Below are 14,532 nucleotides of genomic sequence, written 5' to 3'. Positions count from 1 at the left end.
TAGTTCTTAACCTAGGAAGAACCAATTGCCCTCCTCCCCTCACCACCCCTCCTTCCCCCATTCCTCCCACCAAGCCCCTTGCACCTTGTGTTCCAGCCAACTGGGGCACTCCCACAGCTCCCTCAGCTATTCCCACCTCCACGTTTTGGTAAGTGTTTTTCCTTCACTGTCCCACCCCACACTCAACCTTCCAAGTCCCTCCTCAACACCTCAGGCTCCACGGGCCTTGCTGACCTCCCTGAACCCTCACCCCTCCCAGCCCAGTGTGTCTATCTCAACCTGGAATGTCCCCCACACCTGGTCTTTTCCCTTTCTCAGTGGTTACATCCGCCTTCTATTGCTGACTACTTGCTACAGCCCTTGTCCTCTTCCCAGAACTAGATCATATGCCCTTGAGGTTAGGAACCCTGTTCTGCCGACATCCTTAACCCAGCGCTGTGCCTAGGACCAGACGTGTGTCTTTGGGTGGAACTGAATTAAGCCTAGGTCGTTTGGCCAGTCTCAATATTTCTCCCTTGAGAAATGTGTCTGCTTAGGGCTCCCTTGAGAAAGGTGTCTTTTCATAGACAATCCAGGAGACTGACTTAAGACAGTGATTGACAGAAGAAAATGGCCAGAAAAATGCAACAGGGAGCATTAAATTAAAAATAGTTAAGGAGGGCTTCCCTGGTGGCTCAGTGGTTAAGAATCCATCTGCCAATGCAGGGTACACGGGTTCCAGCCCTGGTCTGGGAAGATCCCACATGCCACGGAGCAACTAGGCCTGTGTGCCACGACTACTGAAGCCTGTGCTCTAGAGACCACGAGCTACAACTACTGAGCCCATGTGCCACAACTACTGAAGCCTGTGCACCTAGAGCCCGTGCTCTGCAACAAGAGAAGCCACGGCAATGAGAAGCCTGCGCACCGTAACAAAGAGTAGCTCCGGCTCACCGCAACTAGAGAAAGCCCGCGTGCAGCAACGAAGACCCAACGCATCCAAAAATAAACAAGTAAATTTATTTTTTAAAAAGTATGAGGTAATTTCAATAATCATCTGAGGAAGGGGAGGGTGTGTGGAAGGAGATTGGATGGTGTTGGTCATTTTTCAAGGTGGATAATGGTGATGGGTACATGGGGGTTCATTTTACTGTTCTCTCTACTTAGGTATATATTTGAGATTTTTGTGATGAAAAGATTTGAAGAAGGAGGCAAAGGAGGAGGAGAAGCAGCAGCTGATTTGCAGATTCAGAAGGGACCCTGGGCAGAGGAAAAAGAGAAGGGCTTGGCATCTGGGTCTCTCCCTTTGGGAACCATCTCTCCTGGTAGCAGCACTCCTGCTCTCCAAGCACCTCTCCTCCTGCATCTATACACACCGCCCCACCACTCATTTATATGGCCCCCCACGCTCAGACCTTTGACCTGAGTAACACCATCCCAGGCTCTGTCTCTTGGGTAATGCCCCATGTTCTAGAACATTCCCAGAGGGGCATGGGAGCCCCTCCAAGCCAGGCCCTACTTTGACTAATACAGTTGGCAAACCCTCATCCATGTGTGTGACGTCACACACTGAGAACTTCTGGGGCAGAAAGTCCTTGATGCTTCTTAAATCATACCAAGCAGGGCCCCTGCAAGAAAGGATCTGCCACGGGTCAAAGGAGCCATCATGATGGACGTTTCTCCACTCCGGCAGCTAGTAGAGAACTGAGCACCGTCCGCCCAGAATGGCTCCTTTCTAAATGACCCCTCAGCAGCTCTTCCCCATGGCTGTGATTCTCCCATGAGTCACTGAAGTCAGATAATACACATTCACTGCAACCCAGATGCACAAAGCACTGTCCTGAGTTCACACTCGGGTCTTTCCAAAACAATTCATGACATCCACAGCGATCATGTCCAACCAGTTTTAGGGATAAACAAGCAGGAGACCCTCCAACATGAGAGCTCACTCTTATGCAGTCCCTTTCCCACTTCCAGACCATTAAAGGAGAGAGATTTGTAATGTAGATGAGGCCAGTCCTTTTGCACAATGTTGACAGACACGAGGAAGATTCCAGAGAGAAATGCCACAGCAGCAAATGAATATAAAGGATGCTTTTTCACTCTGTGCTTATAAAATGCCTTTTGTACCTGAATCTCAAAGCACTCCAGGAAGCAAGTCTTTGGCACTTCCACTCAGGGTAACTGTGAATGGTCAGATCTTCTCAAGTCATTTGTGATAAGAAAGAACAAAAGTCTGGACACTTTTAAAATGCAATAGTCTTGCCTTCTGGGTAGTAAACAAAAGCGTGCAGATGGATCATGACATCTGTGGATTCTGGCTTCATTTCCTGGAGAGAACAAAATGTAAATAAATATGTAAAGAATTGTCCTATGTGGATAACACTCGTGGTCCATCCAGTAGTTACCATTCTGTCCAACATGCTCCTGCAGTGGATTCCATTCCTGGGTGCAGCCTTGTGACTGCATTACACTGACAAGGTGAAATAGATCTCTTCAATGCCCACAGGAAGACAAATATAGAAATGTTTAGTAAAAAGGTCCAGTTCTGACACCGGACACTTTTGCACTAAGTGATGCCTTCTTTTTGTTCTCTCCACTGGAAGCTTCCTTGGAAATGCTCAATGGCTAAATGATTCATTAGGGTCTGGAAAGGCCAAGCCCTTAACTGGAAAGGCAGAGGCCTGCCTGAGGGATTGATCTGAAGGTTCATTTGAGAATTCTTTCCTTCTCACCCTTAGCCTAAGGTGTGTGCCCAGCACGAATCACAACTAGTGCTCCAGCCCCCAATGAGGTGCCTGGAGAGCAGTCGTGAGTGAGTTTGGAACTGTTGCTGGGATTCCTTTAGGGTAATAATCAGCTTCGGAGGATAAAACTCACAAAGACTCTAAGGACGTTTCTGCTGGGAAAGTTAACACCCAGCAGAGACAACCTGCCCCTACGATCACCAGTGCTGGATTCTGAAAGTCAAGGCTAATAGCTTGCAAAAGAATTTGAGTTCATCGTGTATCTAGAAAAGTATCTGCATTGAGTTCAAATGCAGTTGAAATGATTTCCAAATAGTTTCAATTATTTTGCTTACATGCTATTAGTTTATAGAACAATTAAATAATTATCAAGAATAATTATGTAAGGTATCCTGTAATTGTAACTGAGTGTTCCTTGCCATTACACTGGTAAATTGCACATCAAGGTTTGCATTATCTTATACTCTAAAATTTTTCTACTCTGGTCAAATTAAACTGTAAAGGAAAATATAGATTATTAATTTACTAACTGTTCTTGACCTAAAGAGTAGCTAGCATGTGGTTTTTGGTTCCAAAAGCAGTGGTCTATAAACTCTTATCTTATACTATTATTAGTTGAAAAAAATTCTGAACATGTAGCCCCAATATATGCATCTTAATTTATTTGTAAATAATATACTAGCAGTAATACATTAGCATAAAAACACAAAAGTAGAAAATGCTTAAAGTCTAAAACAATATTTTAAATATTTTAATTTTATTTATTGATTGCAAACTAGTTCTGCTCTCGCTAGCATTTTTTTAAAGAGAGTAAAGTGGTCAAATAGGTTTATTTTTGTGACTCTTGACTGAAAACTCTGTGATATAACAATTTGAAGTGTGCTTCTAAGTTCCGTTTATTTTAAAACTTGGTTTTAATGGCTGTCATTGCTTAAAATATCTCAAAAGATAAGTAAACTAACTAGGAAGAATCACACCGCTTACCAAGTCAAACTGCTCATTTCAATTGTTTCCACAAATCATGCAAAGGTTTTAAATGAAATTTGGCTAAATTTCCATCTGCTCTGAAGTCCACCAATCCTCCTTTTACAAACGAATTAAATGGTGTCAAGGAATAATTCAGAGATGCTTAACTAGTTGTTTTACATGCAATTCATTTACTTGTACATGAGGAAGAAAGGTCAATTGACTGTTGTCATGGAACACAATTAAAAACAGGATGTATAAAATAGAGGAGAGAGGAAAAACCCTGCTGGCAGCTGGGAATGGTGAATCTTACACACACATTTTAGGGGTAAACAAATCAGTTGGAGGCTGACAAAGAGATCAGTCTGGAAAGATTTGCAAACCTCTATTTTCAAAAATGCTCTCTCCATAGGATTCAGTTCTTTTGAAAACCAATGAGTTTCTCACTCATTGTTAAAAACATCACCGTTATCATGAAGGAACAGATTAAGTCTGTTTATTTTTGTGAAACTCTCTCCTACACCATCCTGATGACAGCTACTTGTCATCACAGAAAAGATGAGTAAATGTGGAATACTTTCTGTAAAACAAAATATAGTAACTCATTTTTTAAGCTTGACAATTCTTTCAAGTGCTTTGTCACAAGATGATCTGTGAACTGTGTGGTACATGAGATTTTCAAGGTCACCCCTCATCTTATTACAAAACTCTGAAAAGATTCTTCTAAAGGTCTTTTTTTTTAAAGTCTTTATTGAATTTGTTACAATATTGCTTCTGTTTTACATTTTGGTTTTTTTGGCTGTGAGACATGTGGGATCTTAGCTCCCCAACCAGGTATCGAACCCACACCCCCTGCATTGGAGGGCAAAGTCTTAATCACTGGACCGCCAGTGAAGTCCCTGAAGGTCTTGTTTTGTCATATTTTACCCTGTGGATGGCATCTGGTGGCCCATCCAAGCCACCATATGCCGTGGTAGACTTCATAATGGTCCACAGACACCCAATGTCCTTCCGTAGGGGATCATTAGTCTTCACCACCACCTGGATGCTAAGCTTGGCCATGTGTATCATTTTGGCCAAAAAAAGTGAGAGGCAGCGTGTTTGTCACTTCTGAGCTGGAGATTTAGGAGCTAGTTTATGGTTCACCAATCTCTTTGTTGCCCCACCACCCCTACTAGTTCCAGATGCAGGTTGCTTCATCAACCTGGGTTCTGGAGTAAAAATTACCTGGACCAGTGAAAGTCTGTCCCAAATGTCACAGGTGACATACTGCTACTAAATATTTGGAAATTCTTACCCCCAATTTTTTCTGTTTATCTTAAATTTATTTTACTTGGCGTCCCTGGTTTAAGTCCCTGACATCGGGGGATCATTTGTTTTGGCTGCATAACCCAGTCATACTGGACTGACACACCAGCTGACCACAGCCCAGGGAAGGACACCTGTGTCAACCTGTATGTTAGGCATTAGTAAGGCTTAATTTTGCCTTTACTTTCCAGATTAAAAAAAACAAAAACAAAAAACAGAAGCCACAGTTCTTCCTGCACCCCAGGGGATAATCCTTGGAGATCACTGTTCTAAGTTGTGGTCTGCAGGCCAAGGTGGTCAGACACGAGGAACTCACTCAAAACGTCGATTCCCCAGCACTGGCCTAGCAACACTGACTTAGCACCTGGAGGTGGTTAGAGGATTTGCTCGCTTAACAAGTTCCTCAGGTGATTCGGAAGCAAATTAAAGTTCCACTGGCCAGTGTTTGCAATTTGACTGTTTTAAAGACTAAGTGGGGCTTCCCTGGTGGCGCAGTGGTTGAGAGTCCGCCTGCCGATGCAGGGGACACGGGTTCGTGCCCCGGTCCGGGAAGATCCCACATGCCGCGGAGCGGCTGGGCCCGTGAGCCATGGCCACTGAGCCTGCGCATCCAGAGCCTGTGCTCCGCAACGGGAGAGGGCACAGCAGTGAGAGGCCCGCGTACCGCAAAAAAAAAAAAAAAAAAAAAAAAGACTAAGTGTACTTACTAGTACTCCGGGACCTGGGTACCAGTCCTGCCTTTGCTGTTTAAAGTACGTTTTCACGATATTCAACAGGTCAATTCTATCCTCCTTTCTGGACTGCACTGCTCTCATCTAAAGGGGGACAGGATTGGCTCAGATAATCTCAAATCTCTCTTCCAGCTCAAAGTCCAGGACCAGGAATCAGAAAACCAGGGACTTTCAGTGACCAGCAGGCAGAGTACACAAGCGAGGCTGAGGAGGTATAAGACACTAGGTCATGGAGGGGACAGTGGCAAACAGACCGAAGGGCCCAAGCCTCAGTCTAAGCACTTCCTGAAGTTTCCCTCTCTGCAGGCAGAGCTGTTCGGGAATTCCAAGGGCCCTAAGCATATCTGCCTTACATGCAACCGTAAAAGTTTTGGAAAAGATTTCTCATTTTGCTTTGGAAAGTACTGTGTGCTACGAGTAACTAAATGAATTTTTGATTGGCATTTCTCTGAAATCATCTTGGGTGCTGGATTTTTGTAAGCAGAGAAAATCTAACATACAAATTGTTTTAGAATGGAACAAACTGTGTGAATACTTTAATAATTAATGACATTGACACTGCAAATTTTGTAGCTACTTCATTAAACATTTTAGCTTTCATTTTGCAAGATTAAAAATGTTTATCTTGGAGCCAACAACATTGTTTTTATGTCTCGAACATTTTGATATGCATTTTAAAAGCCTGTTGGCACCAGTCATTTTACCTGCATTAGCCTAAGGGCTAAAACAGTTCTGTGGGCTGGTGCTGCTCTGGCGTTGGTAAAACAGATGATCAGATAGAACATTAGCCCTTGAGGAGCTCACAGTCAGCAAGGGAGGTAGATACAAGTAAGTAACTTTTCTATAACGGGGCAAGTGCAGGAAAAAGCTACGTACAAGTTTTGGGAACAAAGAAAGGGACCCTATAGGGTAAGGAGAGGGAGGTGTCAGGAGAGACTTTTTAGGGATGACACCTGTGATGGATGAGCCTCTAGGAATGAGCCGGGTGAGGAAGGGAAAGGTATTCTAGGCAAAGGAAAAGCACCAGCAGACACAGGTTACGGGACAACTTGTTGAAGCAGCAAACTATAAGCAGTTCATTCATTCAGCAAACATCTCTTTAGTGGTGATGGCATCAGGCACTGGGGAGACAGGTAAACATGTGAGAGCACTGATTGGTTACAAGATCCAGGATAACTGCCCCTGCAGGGCAGGGCAGGCCACAGATGATGAAGTACACGTTGACGGGGGCTGGGAGCTAGGGGGCAGGGAAGGAGGGGAAGGCAGACACTGGGAAAATATAAAAATGAACATAAATAAGTGTCTTAAAATGTGAAGTTCTGGAAGTAATGACCCATGTTTTCCCACATTATATTTCAATCAAAGACATTAAAAACAATGATATTAACTTAAACCCACGGCACATGAACGTTTTTGAAGAGGGAAAAGAAAAAAATTAATAAGCACTTAGAGCTAGAAGAATGGGTAAACTTTATGTAATTCAGATGTGCTCAGTTTCTCCTGCCATCAGGGATCATCCTCCTTCCCTACCTAAATCTCTCTAGTCCTGCCCTGTGAGAGGCCCCAGGATATCTAGTCCCTCCTCAGGTTTCCTTGCACAAACAGTTCCTGGGCGTCCCTGGTTCCCCCAGCCCAACGCCCGCTCTCAAAGTCCCCTCTGCCGCTGACCTCTCTTTTTCTGTGCTGCGTTCCTGGTTCTCTGTGTTTCATTCTTCTCGCTGCCTTTTCACAGGCTGTTTCCAGCACATTTTCTCCCTAAGCATTATCAACAAGGGTTCAGGAACTTACTTCTCAAGAGGCCTACAGTATATGTGAGTCCTGAAGAAAGAATCAGTGCTACGTCAGGAAATCCCTTCTTGCAAACACAGAATTATACAATGAAACAACAGAATTCAAAGATCATTAGAGGGCTTCCCTGGTGGCGCAGTGGTTGAGAGTCCGCCTGCTGATGTGGGGGGCACGGGTTCATGCCCCGGTCCGGAGGATCCCGCATGCTGCGGAGCGGCTGGGCCCGTGAGCCATGGCCGCTGAGCCTGCGCGTCCGGAGCCTGTGCTCCGCAACGGGAGAGGCCACATCAGTGAGAGGCCTGTGTACCGGGAAAAAAAAAAAAAAAAAAAAGATCATTAGAAGCTAAATTATATATGTATAAAAGCTTAATAAAATGACATTTTACTATAAAATAATGCATAATCAGAAAGAAAAATAGGAAAATGAAGATTTAAAGAATAAATTTTAAATCATTTCATTTTACCCCGTAGAGATATGTTTTTATGTACATTGACACAGAAATAAACAAGTCTGTGAAATTAAGACCTTATCACAGGTTTGCTTTAAATTTTTTTTTAAATCACAACATCGTGCACGATCTTACAGTACAGGTACACTTATATTAACATACAATGTGCAATTTAAATGTTCTTGAATATTCTTGAAAAACAATTTATTGATAATAGTTGCATAAGTTAATGGTATTATGTACCAAAAGTAGACTTAACCATCCTCCTAATGTCCTTAGACCTTTAAGTTGTGTTCAACTTTTTACTATAATGTAAAATAATAATGTGTTACTTGCAAAAAACGAAAAAAGAATTGACTGCAAAATACAAACAGAAAATTATAGATAACAAAACCAATACATGTTGATTTAAGTTCTACAAAATATACTATGATATTAAATTCACTGTTAAATATAAATCATAAAATGTTTTGTTACAATTGAAAACAATTTGTAAATTGAGTTTGCTAACAGTTACAAGGACTTCTAAATCTGCAGATAATTAGTGTTATTATCAGCACCTGATGTAAATTACAAATTGAGATAGCCAAATAATTGCAAAAGCAAAACTAATTTTTCAAGAAACTTTCAATATTTTACTGCAAAACAAAACAGTTTTATGAAGGCTGTGGCTGCATGTAACGATACGATACTGGGTTTCGGCTCTGAGGATAAGAGAGCCTAGCATCTTCGCAGCTTTAAACCGGCCTTGGCTATTTCTCTACCTCTTTGCTACTCAAAGCACTGGCATCATCTCCTGGGGGTCTGGTAGAGATGCAGAATCTCAGGCCCCTCTCAGACCAACTGAATCAAAATCTGCATGTCAACTAGATCCCCAGGTGTTTCCTGAGCCCTTTAACGCTCGAGAAGTCCCTGGACCACCGGAATGCCCTTTGCTAGTTCCCTGGGGCCCGACAAATACGGGGCTCTCCGCAGATGCTCCAGGCGTCACTAAGCAGCAAACTCTGCACCTCTGGGGGTGCCGTCTCCTCTGAAATCCATCCCTTCAGCAAAGGCGGAGGGCCTCCTCTCCCCGTGGAGCCCCGCCGCTCCTACACTCGGGATCGCGAGGCCCACGCACGCACTGCGATGAGCGGACAGGACGCCGAGGCCGGGCTGGGTTGAGGCTGGACGGCCCCTCACCTGGGCATGTCTTTCCCTTTCTGGGCCTGAGAGCCCGACTGCAAACCGAGGGGGCACCGAAAGCTGGGGTGGGAAGAGTGCCGACACTTCACTACTTCACGTAACGGGAGCCGCTGGTTACACCTACAGCCGCTCTTCCCCGCCCACGCAGCGAGGACCTCGGCGACTTTGACTCCGCCCAAAGCCCAAGTCCCGAGGACTGTTGGCCAACAAAGACCGGCGTGTAAGGGGTGGAGCCTGGGAGTCAGATAACGCGAGAGGTAGTTTCCCGCAGAAACTCTGGCAGACATCGGCGCACGACAGTTCCCGCCCCCGCCGCGAAGCTGGTATCTACCGGGGGAGGCGGGGCCGGGCCTCTGGAGCAAAAGTCGCGAGATTTGAACGCGTTCGCGCCAGTTCTTCCTGTCGGAGGCCGGAAGTGCGGGGCGTATCTGGCGCCTGCTCTGCTGGGCAGCAGCGCCTGTGGGCCCGGCAACTTGTCACCGCTTCTCGGGTCGAGCCTCGCCTTGCCTCGCCTCGCCCCGCCTCGCCTGGACCGAGGTGATGGGGGACTCTAAGGAGGCCGGGACCGAGGCTCCGCCGGCCGGCACCGCTGCTCGGGGAAGGCTCAGCCTCTTGTCCCAAGGAGAGTCCGAGGAACCTTCTGCACAGGTGAGTCCGCGGTGGGGCGGGACCTGAAGGGCTCCGTGGGCTGCGGGCCCGCTCGGCCCGGGAGGGATGTCACGGTTCCCGGCGGCTTCTGCCGCCTTCTCCACGCCTCCCCGACGGCCCCCAAACGGAGTGGAAGTCCGTGTGCCTGTCGGTGAGTACTCAGGCATTTACTTTTAGGTCATTCGTATTAAAAGCAGTCCTGGCTTCTCAGTCGATGATAACCGACAGGTGAGTTAAGACACGACCTTCAGTCTCAAGAGGCGTACGTGTAAATATGTGGTTCCCAGGTTGGCACAGCCTTGCAGAGCTGAAGGGAGAAGAAAACGAGCTCACCGAGATGGCACTGAGCTAATTAATGTTAGAAGGGCGCAAAGTGTTTGCCAGGCCGAAGCGGGGCTGCGTGAAGGAAGGTTGGAAGAGTTAACTTAGACCCTGAGCTTTCTTGGTGTGCGAGTGAAATCTCTGCGCACCCCCCAGGGACTTGCTATGAAGTTAGACATTGAGAGTATTTGTGTCGTAAACTGACTAATCAGTTACTAAACGCTTACTTAAAAACAAAAGACGCCCAGATATCTCACCACAAACTACTTTCTAAATGATGTATGTTATTGACATTGAAATACATCTTTAATATTGAGCAGAGGTTTTATTAAATTTTGCATTTAGTTAACGTGCTACTCCTGACTCCTTGGTTTCTGCTTCTACACTTTCTTATGAATGTTTTAAAAGATAGTTCGGTTGGCCTGTTTCCTAGCTAATAACCGTACCCATCACACTCCTTGACTCATCTTTTTTTCTTTGAAAGTATGTGAAAAAGAGCTAAGTAAATGGTACACATTTTTTTTTAAGAAGGTCATTTTTTTTGATGTTGGGGGTAGGAGTTTATTAATTTATTTTTTTGCTGTGTTGGGTCTTCGTTTCTGTGCGAGGGCTTTCTCTAGTTGTGGCAAGCAGGGGCCACTCTTCATCGTGGTGCGCGGGCCTCTATTGCGGCCTTTCTTGTCGCGGAGCACAGGCTCCAGACGCGCAGGCTCAGTAGTTGTGGCTCACGGGCCCAGCCGCTCTGCGGCATGTGGGATCCTTCCAGACCAGGGCTCGAACCCGTGTCCCCTGCATCAGCAGGCAGGTTCTCAACCACTGCGCCACCAGGGAAGCCCTAAATGGTACACATTTACGCTCACACTTACTAACTGCTGTTAGTAACATGTAGTATGCGTTCTTGTAAGCCTGATGTGGTAGGGTTTTTATTATTATTATTAAGGTGGTTTTTTTAATTCCTAGTAGTGTATATTAGAATTTCATTTAATGTTTTAATCAGGGATCAGCGTTATTTCTTGGAGGCAATGAAGTGAAGAGCCGAGCTGTGGTGAAATACTCCTCTGCCCCACCTCGGACAGCGTTTGCACGCCTCCAGGAGAAAACAGACTTGAAACTCCCACCTGCCAACTGGTTACGAGAGAGTGCCAAACTAGGACCAGCAGGAACTACCATTCTTGGCAACAGTAGGAAAAGCAAACCGTTTTCAAGGTAAATATTAACTGAAGGCATTTTTACCTGTCCCTCAACCTTCCACCTTACAACCCTTAATACTCACTGTTCAGTTTAATTTGTAATGTTCATCAACGTGCCAAGATTTCGCTTTGGTAAAAGATTATATTTGACTTTCAATGTCCTTTATCTCCCTGATAATAGGACTCTGTTAAAATATGAAGATAACAATCGCGTATGCTTCTTTTAAGTCTGCAGCATGTTATTAACAAAGATGAGGTTTGACCACTAAAATTCCATCAGCTATTTTAATTTTAGCCAATTTACATACCTTTTGAATATGTGAATGCAGAGAATCAGGGTGGCACATGATGAGGAAAGCCCTTAACACTGCCTAACCTGTCCTGTGGGATTTTTCATTAAATGGTGGTGGATTGTCTGGGCTGAAAAAGCAGTGATGTAAAAACACAGCATGTCGAGTGTTGTACACCCTTGACTTTGACACTTGCTGGTGGTATTTAAAGTTGAGAGAGTGACCTGGGTCTTACAGAGAAAAATGTACTGATGTCCATATTTTTGTAGACCATTTAATGTATGGGGTTCTCTTTTTTCCTCTCAGCGATTGAACCTAAAATATTTCTGCATAACATATAGCAAGAGCCATAAATACATTAGTACCTTATGTGCCAGTAGTTTGGAAATTATCCTAATGACTCAGAAGGTAAAAGTTATATTTGTAAAATGTTGCTTGTTTGTAGCATTATTTATACTAGCAAAAAAAAATTGGAAATAGTCTGCCTATCTTCTTTTAGAAGAATCGCTTAATAAATTATAGGTCAACAGAATTAAATGGTATAAAGTGATTTAAATGATAATTATATTGACTGTGTACAGACACTGTGCTGAGTACTTTATATGTTTATCTCATTTCATTCTCACAACAACCCTTTGAGTTTGGTACTGTTAACTAACTTTCCTGCGGAAAACTGAAGCTTGGAAAGGTTAAGTAACTTGCCTAGACCACATGGTAAATCATCAGCATGCTTTGAAGTGAGGCAGTCCTAACTAAGTATCTTGACTCTCTGCCACCTACTAACTGAAAAATGGTGACATCAGCTGCCTTTCAGGCTTGCAGATTATAGATGTGCCTCATGTGGTACCTGTCACAAGTTGGGTGCTCAGCTGTTTTTTCTCTTTCTGGTTGAATTGGTTTCATGTGCATTTTTTTCTCATACATTTTTTAAAAGGGTAGTAGTGTATATCACTGGGAACATAATCCCAGAGACTAAAATTCTGATAAATGTTTCTGTTGCTATTTTTCTCATCTCCCCACCTAAAAAGTATAATAACTCTAACTGACTGTTTTCTATTGGATATTTTTTAGACTTCATGACTACAAAAATAAAAATAATTGTTAATTGTTTTTATTCTAAATATTTACTATTAATTGCTTCTATTACTATTCTGTTATTACTATTTTTTATCAAATCCAAGATGCCATTGATTTTTAAGTCACCCCATTATTTTAATTTTTTTAAATTTATTTTTTCTTGAACTATAGTTGATTTACAATGTTGTGTTAGTTTCTGGTGTACAGCAGAGTGATTCAGTTTTATACACACACACACACACACACGTACATATTCTTTTTCATTGTGGTTTATCACAGGATATTGATATAGTTCGTGTGCTCTACAGTAGGACCTTGTTGTTTATCCATTCTATATATAATAGGTTGCATCTGCTAATCCCAAACTCCCAATCTATTCCTCCCCCACCCCTCTCCCCCATGGGAACCACAAGTCTGTTTTCTAGGTCTGTTAAGTGACCCCATTATTTTATGTACCATTAAGAAGGAAAAACTAGCCAACTGTAATGGTGATAGGCATACTGATTTCGGAGGTGTTAGAATGTAAAAAATGTGTATCCAAGAAGCGATGAAATATAGTATTCTATTATAAACAATACCTGCACCACCCTGAATGTGATTTTTGTGGACTTTGTCTTCTCCTTCAGCTTTGGGATGGCATACGACTTTATTGATTCAGTGGGAAACGATGTGGATGTTGTCTCTGACTCTGAAGTAAGTGTCCTTATTGCAAATGTAGTTGGGATGTTTGTGCTGGGGATTTATAGCCTGCTTTGTCTGCAGTCTTGAAAAATTAGTGATGAAATAAGCTACAACTATCTGATTATTGAATACCTTTTTTATTAAAGTAACCATGTCCACTTCATCTTTCCTCAAAGAGGAGGGAGCAACCCCCCAAATAGTGGCAGTGGTAATTAATATTAGTATTGATGGTTGTGTTTTAATGATAGCAGTTTTGATGAGAGCAATTATAATGTTGGGTTATGTAATGTTACTAGTTGAGAATTAGATGTGATACTTCCGGTAAAATCTGTTGATCCTTAGTTGGTCAATTTTATCTGAGATGCTAAAAGCCTGGGTCAGTGCAACAGTGTGACCTGTACATACTTTATGAAATTCCATCGTGTACAAGTAAATCTTTGACTGTCATTTAGATTAACACGGGGTGACCGGTAAAGTGTAGGTGATTCTGGTTCTAAACCTCTGTCTTCTATGTGTTTATAGGTAGCTCTTTGTGTAAAATACAGTTTTTATGACCTTAAGGAAATAAGGTTTATTATGCTTTAAAGTTGAGTGAAGTTAAAATTTGAAAGATTCCAGATCACACTACAAAGGTCTTTCTAAATTGTTTTTTCCTCTTGATTTTTTTCAAGAACATAAAAAAGCTCCTGAAGATCCCCTACAGCAAATCGCACGTGAGCATGGCAGTGCACCGCATAGGAAGGACTCTCTTATTAGACGAGTTAGATATTCAAGAACTCTTTATGAGATCATCTCAGGTAATACTTGAAAAATAACAAGAAAAGCACTATTATAACAACTTAAGGGAACTAGAAATGTGATTTTGTTTCAAAGAAAGGCCAAAGTGGAAACGTGGTTGAGTACTTCAACCAAGAAGTGAAAAGTTTCACTGAAGATAAAAAAGCTTTAATAAAGAAAAAACAGAAAAGAGAACGGTGAAGAAACTTACTTCATTGAAACCAACAGCCAGGATTCTTGCAAGGAAAAGGATGAAGTGAATGAAGAAAGTTGTGAAAAATCTGAAATTTAAGGGACTGGTTAAATTTTTGAAAAATCCTTTGATGTCTCCATTAAAGACATTTTCATGAAACATGGCTGCCAGGAAATGTGAAAAATGTTTAAAAAATTATTCC

The 14,532-nt window shown here is 43.0% G+C and overlaps 1 protein-coding gene and 1 long non-coding RNA gene across 3 annotated transcripts in view; one reads left to right on the top strand and one right to left on the bottom strand.

Annotated features, from left to right (window-relative positions):
* Window positions 1-983: 983 nt before the first annotated feature.
* Window positions 984-9,302, bottom strand: LOC132488195 (uncharacterized). Its single transcript, XR_009531728.1, has 3 exons — window positions 9,151-9,302; window positions 7,520-7,818; window positions 984-2,309 (listed from the first exon to the last, which is right to left on the bottom strand). It is a non-coding gene; the product is annotated as an uncharacterized LOC132488195 (long non-coding RNA).
* Window positions 9,303-9,586: 284 nt separating this feature from the next.
* The window catches only part of EDRF1 (erythroid differentiation regulatory factor 1), a 40,266-nt gene continuing 35,320 nt past the window's right edge, over window positions 9,587-14,532 (top strand). For both annotated transcript variants that reach the window (XM_060098426.1, XM_060098424.1), the window contains exons 1-4: window positions 9,587-9,801; window positions 11,120-11,328; window positions 13,306-13,372; window positions 14,032-14,157. In XM_060098426.1, coding sequence (XP_059954409.1) covers window positions 9,694-9,801; window positions 11,120-11,328; window positions 13,306-13,372; window positions 14,032-14,157 — 510 coding nt within the window. In that variant the 5' untranslated portion in view covers window positions 9,587-9,693. The remainder of the gene's footprint in view (window positions 9,802-11,119; window positions 11,329-13,305; window positions 13,373-14,031; window positions 14,158-14,532) is intronic.

Source organism: Mesoplodon densirostris, chromosome 1 (assembly GCF_025265405.1).
Source record: "Mesoplodon densirostris isolate mMesDen1 chromosome 1, mMesDen1 primary haplotype, whole genome shotgun sequence".
Taxonomy (NCBI): Eukaryota; Metazoa; Chordata; class Mammalia; order Artiodactyla; family Ziphiidae; genus Mesoplodon; species Mesoplodon densirostris.
Note: the sequence above shows the minus strand (reverse complement) of the source record. Positions and strands in the feature narration are given on the sequence as shown.